Source organism: Amphibalanus amphitrite, unplaced genomic scaffold (genome assembly GCF_019059575.1).
Source record: "Amphibalanus amphitrite isolate SeventyFive unplaced genomic scaffold, NRLGWU_Aamphi_draft 001751F_arrow, whole genome shotgun sequence".
Lineage (NCBI taxonomy): Eukaryota > Metazoa > Arthropoda > Thecostraca > Balanomorpha > Balanidae > Amphibalanus > Amphibalanus amphitrite.
Window position 1 is genome coordinate 1 of NW_024883244.1, and position 13,840 is coordinate 13,840.

General features: G+C 46.4%; 1 protein-coding gene across 1 annotated transcript in view; it reads left to right on the forward strand.

The window, feature by feature from the left end:
* Positions 1 to 144: 144 nt before the first annotated feature.
* The window catches only part of LOC122374984 (potassium voltage-gated channel subfamily H member 8-like), a gene marked incomplete at its 5' end in the record, with an annotated part of 45,363 nt that continues 31,667 nt past the window's right edge, over positions 145 to 13,840 (forward strand). The window contains 2 exons of the mRNA XM_043354109.1: positions 145 to 283; positions 6,152 to 6,320. Of these exons, the coding sequence (XP_043210044.1) occupies positions 145 to 283; positions 6,152 to 6,320 (308 nt within the window). The remainder of the gene's footprint in view (positions 284 to 6,151; positions 6,321 to 13,840) is intronic.

The following is a 13,840-nucleotide window of genomic DNA, read 5'->3' on the forward strand; positions in this document are numbered from 1 at the left end:
ATATGATTTGCCAAAGCACGAGGTAGGACTATTGTTCCATAGTGTATGAAACTGTTGCAGTTGAAGAAAATATCCACCAACATCATGTCTATGAAACACATTCATTGTATTCACCTGTTGCTTGTGTGTGTGTTTTGTTTGCAGGTATTTTTAAGTCGTGCTGGGACTGGCTGATACTTGTGGCCACTTTCTACGTGGCCGTGGTGGTGCCGTACAACGCCAGTTTCGTCATGGACCGCGACCGACCGTCCGTGGTCAGCGACGTCGTCGTCGAGGCGCTCTTTTCATAGGTGAGAGAGAGAGAGAGAAAGAGAGGAGAGGAGAGAGAGAGAGAGAGAGGAGAGGAGAGAGAGGAGAGAGAGAGGACGGAGCAGAACGATCGGTAGCTCTCTCATAGGCGAGGAGAGCGACGGAGAGAAGGAGAGGACGAAACAAAGTGACCGTTCTCCGCATTTTTACGAATTTTTACGATTTTTTATTTCCAAGCTTCAAAGCCAATGGAAAAGCAGCTCCGGTGATATAAAGCTTTTGCAGAAATATCTGTTTTTCAGAAGAATAGATTCGCATGTCAGGGACGTCAGGGCCAGGGAACAGTCTATCAGATGTGCTATCTATAAGCAGCGCAGTTCAGTCTGAAGCAGCGGTGAGAAACGGGAGAGGAAGAGAGAAAGAAAGAGAGATATCTCTCTTTTCAGCAATATGCCTCGCCATAACCGTGTGTTCTTTACTCTGGGACTAAATGCCTAAAATGAACTACTAAATACCAAATTCAACAAGTATTCCTGAAATAATCAATAATCGTCACCAGGGTTGTATACGACTCAGTCAATAGCAATCAATTCAATCACGACAAATTTGGGAAACCAATCAAATCAATCAAGTCAGAGCAGTTTTCGGGAATTGATTCAATCGACTCAAACGCGACAATGAAAGGAATCAATCAACTCAATCAAACGACTCAAACCAAGACATACATTAGGTTTTTTGCCCACCAACTTGGAAAAGTGTCCATAGCAGTCGGGTAGGTAGGTACCTACCTACCTACCTATTCGTTTTTCTTAAGTTTGCCCCTCACTGTAAACGTCTTTTTGAACACAGCACGAGAATTGCTAGCTGAATTACTTAGAAAACTGGTTGGCGCACATTGATTTGACCAGATTTGACAGACGATCAATTTGATCAAATTTATTTACTATTTCACAGACTCGTAGCTCGTATTTGCCAATACCTACAGCCCCACAGGGATAGACGACTTCTCGGGAATTATGTCTGAACTAATAAATAAATTGCACGGCGCTTAACATAACGTTAAATCGTCGGTGTTCAAAGCTTATTTTGAAAATATTATTCATATCTACAATACAATGTGCGCCAACCAGTTTTCTCAGTAATTCAGCTAGCAATTCTCGTGCTGTGTTCAAAAAGACGTTTACAGTGAGGGGCAAACTTAAGAAAAACGAACTATACCTACAGAAGAAACATAAAAATATTGTCATTTAAAATTATAAATTGCCATGCCATTCAAAGTTTCTATGTAATAAGGAAGGATACCTAGTGATGGACAGGTGGATCATGATATTGAGGTTCAATGGGTAGAATTGGAGCAGAAGTTTCATTTAATGGGTGCAAAATAACCCAGTAGTTGACTTGCCCCTTAACCCAAATCACCACCTTTCACCTAAAAGTTGTCAATTTAATTTTGGCCATATTCCAACTCCATTTACACTAAATATCAGATATTGCAGTTGAAAGTTGACTGCTCGGATTTTGGCAGTGTTCGTGCTTTGGCCATTTACCCTACACCATGTCTATTTCAATGGATTATATGCATCAATAACATATTAACCATAGGGAAATAGAAATAAATATCTTACCTGTATGTGACGGTTTTGGTTAGACAGAGACTGACGGGCAGCCTGAAAAATCTTTCCACACAATGTGCATTTGAGACGTGGGATGTTGTCAGATTGGGAAGGAAGAGATTTGAAGTATTTAGCGGTCCACGACTCTGGACGTGGCATGTCAATGTTAGGTACCTATGTGAAGAATTCAAAACATTTGTGTTTGAATTTTATTGCAATACAATTTGAAACTGTTAGGACTGGGGGATAGGGATGAGGGTTAAAAAATATATTTAAAAGGAAATGGAGAGGACAGGAACTCTGGAACCACAGTATAAGTTAAGGACAAAGGAAGTGGGAACGAGGAAAATTAAAACGCGAACGGCACGGTGCGACTGCATGAAAACGTTTTGCCAACAAGTATGCTAAGCTTTTATAAATCCTTATTCTACGTCTTTTGATTTTTTGGTAAGATGACGTCATTGATTATCATGTAGTATGGTAGATCATCATAAAATAAATCGGTTATACAACACCAATTTCGTTTTAGTTATTATTTTATTTGAAATAAAACCACTTAAAGGTAGTGTGCCAGCTTTCCTGGACCGTATGGAGTTAATGGCCCAGATAAGGAGAACCGGATTTTTAGAACTTATCCATACCTTCAAAAGTCATGGAAACGTCTTAAATTCTTCAAATTTTGAGTACCCCAGTGCGAAATTCGCCCCGACGGGTTGTCGGTCGTACCCCAACCACATTTCACACCACTATGAACAATAAATGCACACACTGAAATCGCTATTACCGATATGCTCATCCAATCAAGTTTCGATAAACCCGTTCATCATCATCTCCTGCGGTTTCGAACACGCCTGTTAGGTGGCTTCTGATGCTCGTCGAGGTCGGAATTTCCAAATACGCGTGGTGCGTCGGGCCGCGCGCTCTGACTTCGGCCAAGAAAAATGCGTCAGCTGATCTTTGTCATTTCTGCCACTTGCGTGTGGTGAAATGGGGTCATAACTTATAAGACGGCTTTTTCATATCAATTATTTTACATAAAATCATATTTCAAACCATAAATAATGTTCGACAGCCAAATAAAAGAAACAATACCAATACGGGCTTACAGTTTAAGGCTCGACATTGTGTTGTCTACGATTAGACAGCTGATAACTCATTCCCGTACGTCGTATGGTCGTAACACTATAATGACCTTTGCTTATTGTCACAAGTGCGCCGCATTCGCGATTGTTGCCCGACGCCTGTTTGCAGGTGAGCCCACTACAGTTGTTATACATATCTAAAAACCGAAAAACTTTTAGGCGAAAAAGGCACTATTCCAGGCCCATTTTTGATTTTTTTTGCGATATTAGGTAAAAACAGAAGCTTCTTATCCTAGGAAAAATAAAATGGGAAATCTTTCAAAGGTGGCACACTACCTTTAACCCGCGCCCGGCTGGGGGTCCTGGATTTCCACGCCCTGCTGGGGGGGGGGGGTGTTTGAACACCCCCCCCTTGTAACTCGGCTCCTGGGCCACGTAGCGATACGCGGAAGGCGGCGTTCGAAAGAGCGTCAAAAATAATGACGAAATCACTTAGGTCAATTTTTTGGTCAGGTCAAAGGTCAGGTCACCAGAGGTCATTGAAGGCAAAATTTCGCCGATTTCCAGGTCGAATGGCGAAAATTTCCAAGAAGCCAACGCATAACTCGGGAACCAATAGAGCTACAGCGCCGCGGAAAAGCGCATTCGATAGCCCTATTAACGCCCTTTCTGAGTAATTCTCTCAGATTTGACCTAGCGTCAACGGTTTTGCCTGCAGGGGGCAAAAACTGCAAAAATAGCCGATTTTTTCGGAAACAGTTTTTCTGCAATAACTTTTGACCCAAGCCCTGTACGAGCTTACTTTTACCGGCATCGTGTTCCTCTCGTCAAGACGCATCGAATGAACTATAACTTGACCTAGAAAGGTCAACTTGAAAATTTGACCTCAGGTCAAGGTCATGACCTGACCGGAAAGGGTCATGTTGCATATCAGTCGATCCGTATCGTCGAGCTGAACACATCTAAGGCGTTTTCATCGCTCTAGCATGCCTCTATCAAAAGTTATTTGCGAAAAACTGTTAGATACCATTCGTGACCTAAGATGACCTCAGGACATAAACAAGGGTCACGGACACCATTTTCATGTTCAGTGTGTCTAAACCACTTGTAATTCGGTGTTTGGGAATGTTTATAATGTCTTTCATCCAAAAGAGGCGCATTTCATTTTTTCCCCATTGACTTATAATGGGGAGGTCGCAAAATTGACCTGACCTTAGGTCATCGATATCAAAATTCTGAGATATACATTTTGTACATGCTATTGCTCTTAGCAATCGCTGAAAGTTTCAAAGCGATCGGTCACTCGGTGTAGCTATGACAGACATTGAAACATTTATGAGGTGAGGTCACTTCAAGTGATCTGGTGACCTGACCTTGAATGACCTTGGTCTGAAATTTTCACAACATGTGTAGAATTGATGTATGATAAGGTGTACCAAAAACGGCGGCGCTCCGCGCCGCCGTTTTTGAGATATTCGCGAAAAACCACAAGGGGGGGTGTTCAAACACCCCCCCCCCCCAGCAGGGCGCGGGTTAATAATATTCGGTAAAATATTTCAAGGAAAATGAAATATATTAAATATGTTATGCTTAGGCTCTCAGGAGAAAAGGATCAACAAACGTTCTGCTGCAAATTAAACAATGCAGCAAATTAGCTATTAATTAGGCACGTAAACGTAAATAGCGAGACGAAAACGGCGCTTTTGTTTCAGTTATTTTTGTAGGGGTTTCAGATATTTATGGAGTTCAGTGGGTTGTTTCTGAGGAGATGTGGAGATGTGAATTATTAATTAATCACACTTTATTAGTATATAGGGCCTTGCACTTTATCATCTGGATTAGAAAAAACGTTTCCTGCTGAGTGCAGAAAGGTAGGTAGGTGCATCGCCAGGTTCTATCACCAGGATTGGTGCAGTTATTGCAGTTGAAAGTCAAAGTTGGCTGTTCATGTTTAGGCCCTGTTCTTTATTTGGCCATCTACCCCATATTGCAGTTGTGATGACAAGCAGTTTTCAGTGTAGTTTTGTGATCTTTGATGTCATCAATTGGTGTCATTATTTTTCGTCAACTAAAAGTTATTTGAACTCTCCTTTCAATCGACTCAATCATACGAGTCACTCTAATTTTCAGGAATCAAATCAGTCAACCAGTCGCTAAAGTCAAACGAGTCAGTCAACCAGTCATCTCGAAAAGTCAATCGACTCAATCCAATCAACTCAAAATACGCGTTGAAACAAATCAATCAATTCAATCGACTTGATTGGTATACAACCCTGATCGTCACTTATCATCAACAATCAGTTTTCCATCACCAGCTTCAAGTCGGCATTCGCAAAGAGCAGGTCACTCGTATCCTGCTATTTGTCATCACCAATCAATAACCACCAATTATTATCGCCAATCCACCGATCACCATCCACCAATCTAACAATCACCAGTCACCAATCACCATCATCCTTTCTCTGGTTGTTGTTCGCCCTTCCCCGAGTATCATCAGGCGGCCTAAGTCCCGTATCTATCCTCTACGTCGGCAATCGATCCAGCCGCGGCGGCTGAAGGCGAAAACAGTCCACCGTTCCGCCTGATTGGGCCGGTGCGTGACCAGTGAAATCCCACGACGACCGATTCAGAGTGGCCCGAACCGGGTCACGGCATCATCCGTGACCGGAGTCCCGAGCGCACGTCACGCAGAAAGACGCGCACTCAACAAAACCGGAGACGCTTTCGTGAGAGCGCCACGCTCATTTTTCGGGAAAACGAAATTAGATTTTAAGTCCTTGTTGACAAGGTCAGCGTGATGATTGCTGAGATGGTGTTGTAGTTAATTACCTTATAAATTGAAGGTTGTCTTTCACACTGGTATAAATAGAACTGAGGCTCAAATTTATTCAGCCATAGATAGTAGTTTATGATCCAGCATTCATACCTGAACGTGACTTAGACCAAGATAAAGATTGTTGCATGCCAACGGCCAGCAGCATTTAAATATCAGTCCGCTGGGTGTTTACAATAAAATCTGTTATTGTGACTTTGTGTCATATAATGACGCATATTATGGGAATTCATGCTTTCAGCTTATTGACATTCTCTCCCAAAAGGAAATACATTTTGTATATATCCTTGGATGTAAGATGAAAAAAGATGCCGAGCTATGTAAGACAAAAATCACAAGCCCTTTCCCGGTTTCTCACCTCTCGCCGTGTTTCGTTTCTTAGATATCATCCTCAACTTTCGCACCACATACGTGAACAAGAAGGGCGAGGTGGTGTCCAACCCGCGCTACATCGCCACCAACTACCTGAAGGGCTGGTTCATCGTGGACCTGCTGGCGGCACTGCCGTTCGACCTGCTGTTCGCAGCCGACGTCTACAGCTCGGTGAGAAGGAGGCACTGGCCGTCTGTCAGCGAACAGGGGCTGTGCAAGGGTCTGTCGTAGCACCTGCGTTCTGTGGGAATCTGTTAGATTCCATCCACTGTGCTAGTGTCACTCTTCTGAAAAATTTATAAACGGCCAAATTTACATAGCGATAACTGACGTGGTTTGCGATATTTAGATGACGAGTACGCGCTACACAGATGACATGGTGAAAATTGTTCAAAGCATTGTACCTACGTGGTGGGGCATTTTTACGCTCTCTTCTAAGATTTCTGCGGGTACGACCGAAAGACGTTGGACCGATGTATGGCTCATCGCATTTACGGCGCAAGCCTATACACGAGGATGATACTGCCAAGTTTGATGCTTCATCTTTGCATATAATATAGCTGTGATTAGCCTGTTATAAAGGAATGTTACGAACCTGCTCAAGTCTAATCAGTTTTTAAACGGAAAATTGATCGCTATTATAAAACGAACTTTCAACGTTAAAATATTTCGTTTTACACTGTGACATTTGTTAGAAGGCACGCCAAGCACCCTTCGCTGTAGTTTTGATCCTAATTGGGCTCCCGTGCTGTGCTTCAGTGTTGTGGTGGTGTGGCCTAGTCCTATTTATTCATCTGCATGATATGTGTTCCCTCTTTCAGCTGTGGCGCGCTCTTAACATGAAAGGCAAGGTACTTTACGCACGGTGTGACCATTGAGAGTGACGAACTTAACAAATAATTATGATTTTGGAGCGTTTCACCAGAGCTGCATCAGTTCAATTAACGAAAAACGTTGTTTAGGATATCAATGATATCAATATCAATTCAATTCAATTCAATTCAATATCAATTCAATCAGTGATATCAATGTGTTTTGTATGACAGAGTGGGAAAATACTTTCATTTTCAATATCGCTGATAACAAATGAAGTTTAACATGAACGAGAAATTTCCAATCGCCCCACTGTTTTTGTCAGTATGTTTTGAAATTATCCACGCTTTCTGTTTTAATTGTTTAGGTGATCACAGAAACTGACTCATGAGATATATCACTGGCGATTTCTTTTATCGACTAGAATAACGATTTACCTGAACTGAAAAAATACATTAGATTAAAACCCTCGCCGGCCGAGGGAGGAGGGGTGCCACCCCCCCCCCCTCCCTGGGTTTTTTTCGCGATAGCTCCGAACACGCTGGCGAAAGAGAGCTGAAACTTGGCATACCTGACCATTTATTCAAGCTGGATCTTTTGACATCAACCGCATTTTCGGGTCAGGTCAGGTCACTGACCTATGACGTCTTAAGTGAACCTCTGCACGGTCTTCAGGTGTCGCAACTTCACAACGCCCTCACTGCCAGAGGAGCTTTCACCTTTCACAGGGAAATGAAACTTGCAGGATCTAATATCCATTACGAGTCTCACAACTTGTATCGCTCGGATTTTTCCTAAAGGTCATATGAGGTCAGGTCATTTTCGTGACCTCACCATTACCTATAAGTTAATGGGGAAAAACGAAAACTGCTATTCTGGCGCCGGGAACGATCTCCAACTATCTCAAGCACACAGAATCATGATTTGGTGCACTCCTTGCAAGGTTAGATGCGTCACTTTTACAATGTTGACCTTGCGTGACGTCATTTATGACGTGATTAGGGTCATATTAGTTTTTCGTCAATAACTCCTGATCAAATTAAGCTAGCGAGTCGGAAAAGCCACCAATGGACTCAGGAAGACAGGTCTTCCTGAGTCAAATAAAAAGTATATCGTTCGACGCGCCTGAGCAAGGTGACGAGCCCGATGCTGCCAAAATCGCGGCTATGCGGCCGTTTTTTTTTTGTGAAATTATTCACCAAAAACGGAACCGTACCTTGGTGCACTTGACCTGACCTCAGAGGTCACCGGCTGACCTAGGACCTTAAATCGGGTATCAATCTTTGCGTCTCGTAGCAGCGCACACGCTCGTTTTTTCCGCGACGCGCTAGCTCCACCAGGGGCGAAACGGCGAGAGGAGAGGGTTGTACCCCCCCCCCCCCCTCGGCCGGCGCGTAAGTAGAAGACCAATAGGTCCGGCGAGGGTTAAGTACATAAGTTCATGTGATGCAGCTCTGCACCGAACGCATTGTGGCTGACTTATTTGCGGCCTTCCTGCATGTTAGAGCGCAAGTCATGCATGCCTTGTTGTTATCAGTCATATAGGACGCGGACGCATATTTCATCACCTATCAAATAGTTAAGGACCATATTATAGTGAGAAGGTCCATATTATAGTAGGTATATTTAGACCACAGTTGATGGAGGCAAACAGTTAAATGCTTCTTCGGGAATGCAGTAGTATCAATTTCCAGTGCCTGTTGTCCAATACATTCGACGTATTGTTAATGTAGAGGATAATGAATGTTTCATCCGTCTATAAAAAGTATTTCGAAACTTGAAAAGCAAGATAATTTTGCGTTGTATATTTCGGTGAAGAGTACCTTGTGCTACAAAGTCCTTTTGAAAATGCATTTCAAAATGAAAGAACTAAGTAGAATGAGACGTTGCTTACTTAATGGTGCCTCATCAAGACGGTAAAGTATTGCGTTCGCTTATGGAAATGGCGCATGGGTTTTGCAATTCAGCTAATGCATGAAACATGCCACAGTCCATACTGTTCCAAAATGAAGGCACCCAGTTTTGTGATAGCAGTTTTTGTTCTGTTGCGTGGTGTAAGTACCGCATCGTCTTTCTGGGAATCAAACTCAGTGTGTGTGCTGCGTGTTCCTAGGTGGTACCTAGAAATAGTTAAAGCTAGCAATTTGAATTCATTCATTTATTAATCATCAAATATTACTCGGAGGTCAAACTATGACCCTGCCTGGCTGACCTAATAAATCCAGCTGTGACTGCTTTAAATGTGATTGGCCACGATTTATTGTCCGTCCAAATTAGCCTTTCGCTTTAGGCTGTAGCCTGATTACCAATTAGGGACGATTCGAAAGCCGTCATCCGGCGGCTCGATATGGGTGCCATCCGAGTTGGCTCGTTCGTCGCCAACTTGATTACTGAAGTCAATCTGGCAGTGGGAGCGCGGAGCCACGTCGGTCACTCTATGGTGATTGGCGTGCCAGCCCGGGTCAGGGTCTCCCCGCAGCGGGGACATGGCACCGCCGCCGCAACAGCCAATTTCCCCTAAACGAAACACGGGTATGAAAACAGGCGCATAAGCATGGATCTTGAAGAGGTCATACTGTAGGTAGACTAGGTGTAGATTTGCAATGTAAATGTAACAATGAAAAAAGGGATAACGGAATAAAGTAAGCACCAGTTGTAAGGTTGAAGAAAAGCATTGTTGAAACACTAAATGCGCTCCTCAATGATGCCTCTACTAACAAAGCATTCATAATTGTCCATTACAATGTCAAGAACTTTGAAATTGAAGGAGCTTGCCCATAAATATTATATTATCAGAGTCAGGAGCATTTGGGTACGCGCGCTTTTAATGTGACTGGCTCGCTCAGTACTTGGAGCCTCGGAAGTCCGGATGAAATCCCGCAGCATTTCCCCAGTGACGCCAAGAGTTGGCTGCATTTTCTAATTCCGCTCGGCTCCGAGAATGCCCAGGGGTAGCGCCGAATGACCGGTGCCACTCGCTGGAATGAAGTCTCGCCACTGACGGGAAGTATTTGCCTCCTCGGGGAGCACAAATCGCACTCAGGTGCGGTGCGCCAGCCGACCGGAGTGTCACCTGGCTCCTTTGTGTGCGATATTGATCAGCTGGAACTGGAATGGGATAGGGAAGTTCATATCTCGGACTATTCATTCCAAACTAAGAGTAGATACCGGGTAGTTACCGACTAAAGAGCCATAGCTGTCACGGTACCGACATTTTGACTAGGACTGAAACTCTTCTGGGACTTCACATCCGGAGTAGTTTGTTCCATGATTATGTAACGCAGATGCGTTACATTTTTTTCATCTTTCATGCTGAACTGCAAGCTGTGCCACAAGCTGAAACACGGCCATCTGCGAGCGCCGCACAGACACGGTCAGCCGGCTAAATCGGCTGTGATACCCTCTCTCCGTCCCAGCTGCCGTCCACACAGACGGCGCAGTAGGCTCTGACAAACAGGGGTCCTCTATAGATGACCACCCCACTTCATGAGAACCCGGATCTGAAGCCAACAAATAGCATACCGAAACGCGCCATTCTGCCAGCCTCGAGCCATTAATCAGTTTAGCCTTTGGAAAACAAGACTCTGTCCCACGCTCGGCACCCCGCCAGAGAACAAGGAGAGGGGAGTGCAGACCGGCCCTGATTTGAACCAAAACAAGAAAGGGGAGCGGGGACCGACCCGGTTTGTACGAAAACAGGATGAAATGGAACTCGGTCGCCAACGACAAAATATAGGACATCTGGCCGGAGCTGACTTCAAAACAAGGGGGAGCGGAGGGCCAGGCCCGCCACCTGGCACCTCAGGCGCCGTGAGCGCCGGCGGCGAATTCCACCCGATCGCCACGTGAAAGGGTGCGACTGCATGGCCGGGGGTGCCGAACTTCAGCAAATCACGAACGTTTGAAGGCGGAGCCAAACGCACTTTCTGAGAATGGAGGACGAAGATTGGACAAGGAGATGCTGCCCGGCCCTCTGAAGTATGACGTCATCAAAAGTATAAGTTGATGAAACGGAACTGGAACGCTCTCTGGTCCTCGCTCTCTCGGACGACGCATCCCGCGCCGGTGGCACTCTCGGCCCACGTCTCTCGTCTGACATCGCGGACAGCCCACGAGACACCAGCGGCTGGCATCACGGCGCCGGCGGCGCGGCTCTGGCCGCCGGGCCGGGCGCTGGACGGACACGACCATCATGCCAGCGACTCCATCTCAAGTAAGGTCACGCGGTGAACACGGGTGCGCACCTAGTCCCTAAAATCCTTCAAGTAACCCCCCCCTCGTTACTGCTATGTGAGCCACATTATATTCCCCTTTTTAGGTGTCGTCTGCAATGTTTTAGGCCATTCAGTTTAGGTAGTTAAATTTATTCTTGGGACTTTCAGTCTAGGTAGCTTAAGTTCACAATTCGATTTCGGTAAACTATGTAACTGTGCGCGTGGCGCGAGACGCGTGCCGACGTGGACCCTCGTCCGGCGCCCCGTGGTGATTAAGGCGGACGGAGGGGATTATACACCGTGGGGAGTCTGGAAAGGGACGGGCGACTGTGTACCGCACCGCGCGGCTTGTGGGGCTCAGTTGATGGGCGGCCTGGGCCCAGAATGTTTCTTTTAAATTTGACGTGTAAGGGAATTTAAGGTGTTGCGTCGGAGTATGTAAATAAATGGGACTTGTAAATATTGAAATACGAGTGTGAGTATAGTGCTGAAGGGCAGGGATCGGAGGATGGAGCATAAAAGGCCATATGCCAACCCACAGTCGGGAAAGAGGTCATTTCCAAGGTGTCTGGCCAGAGCAATTTACAACGATCAGTTTTCTTTATCTGTTTGATTTTACACAGTGCACACAGGGATTATACGGGGAGCACAGAACACACACAGGACCTCCCTAGCCTAGCCGATACTGGAGCTTCTCCGGTTGACTCCTAAGTGCCCTTGCCAGTGGATTTCCTGGCACTCCATCCTCCCCAAATTATCCCACGGTCCAAACAATAGCGATTACACACAACATACACAGGACCTCCCTAGCCTAACCGATACTGGAGCTTCTCCGGTTGACTCCTAAGTGCCCTTGCCAGTGGATTTCCTGGCACTCCATCCTCCCCAAATTATCCCACAGTCCAAACAATAGCGATTACACACAATACACACAGGACCTCCCTGACCTAACCGATACTGGAGCTTCTCCGGTTGACTCCTAAGTGCCCTTGCCAGTGGATTTCCTGGCACTCCATCCTCCCCAAATTATCCCACGGTCCAAACAATAGCGATTACACACAACATACACAGGACCTCCCTAGCCTAACCGATACTGGAGCTTCTCCGGTTGACTCCTAAGTGCCCTTGCCAGTGGATTTCCTGGCACTCCATCCTCCCCAAATTATCCCACGGTCCAACAATAGCGATTACACACAACACACACCGGACCTCCCTAGCCTAGCCGATACTGGAGCTTCTCCGGTTGACTCCTAAGTGCCCTTGCCAGTGGATTTCCTGGCACTCCATCCTCCCCAAATTATCCCACGGTCCAAATAATAGCGATTACACACAATACACACAGGACCTCCCTGACCTAACCGATACTGGAGCTTCTCCGGTTGACTCCTAAGTGCCCTTGCCAGTGGATTTCCTGGCACTCCATCCTCCCCGAATTATCCCACGGTCCAAACGATAGCGATTATACACAACACATACAGGACCTCCCTAGCCCAACCGATACTGGAGCTCCTCCGGTTGACTCCCAAATGCCCTCGCCAGCGGATTTCCTGGCACTCCACTAATCAATTTACCAACGGTCCGCACACAAGCAACACACTAGACCTTGTTGCACACGAAATATATGTAATTTTATTCTACATGGACACTGCAAGGGATGGAACCGGGGAGATAGATGATGCACGTCACGCCCCTGTGCGTGGAGAATCCACCGACGCGGCCATGGGTTAGGAGGGAGATGAGACGCGAGTAGAGACGCGGACTGTACAAATAGAAAAATCGGGTTTCCCGAATGGCGCTAAACTCGGACAGACCCCACTAGATATAAGGCCTCGATTGAGTAAGCCCTGGATGCGTGCAATAAGTCGCGAAATTAAACGTGAGGATGAAGGCGAGTCGGGCACAGACCGCCGAGGAGGGTTTCAAGAAATGTTACCCGGTCAGCCTCGTGTCCTGGCTCGGAGGGGACGACGGGCTGTAGTCTGTCTAACCTCTGGCTAGCGGACACGGGACCAGTGGCCCGATTGTTCCGGCCCAGGGTAGGCCTGGGTGATAATTAAGGTCACGTGGGCCGTCGCCTGGGATGTGTATCGGCGGGTGGGCCGCCGCGAGATGACGGTGTTCCGTCTCGGATTAACAGCCTCGGAGGCTGGGCAGATTTTAGGCTGCCGGGCTGGCCCGGAAGCCCTGAACTATGACTGGAGCGAGATGCGGTCATCAGTATCACGGATGGACCTTAGTTACCCAGCCCGGTTTCAAAAAGATAGGTAGGCCCGCTATCGGTCCCTCAAGTGGTCGGCGCGGGACGTCATTTGAAGAGCGACATAGATAGTTTCGGAGGTGGTTAGGACCCCGGGCGTCTTAGCGAGGGAATCGTATGCCGCCGGAAGAGTAATGCCCCGCGAAGGAACGTATAATGCCGCAAGACGGGGGTGAACATTAGATACCGAGCATTCGAGTCGGGTGATCGCAGTCAGACGGTGCTGGCCACCCGCAGTCAGTCGAGTAGCTCCGGCCATGCTCTGGTCCTTTCGAATAGGTCTGTGACGACAGCTTAACTACCAGCCACGGATAGATAGGGCTTTGGACGCCTATGTGCTGGTAGTCGACGATGTGTGTTGAGTGCAGGATATCCCCGAGTGGACCTGCGTGCGTGGAAGACGCGTG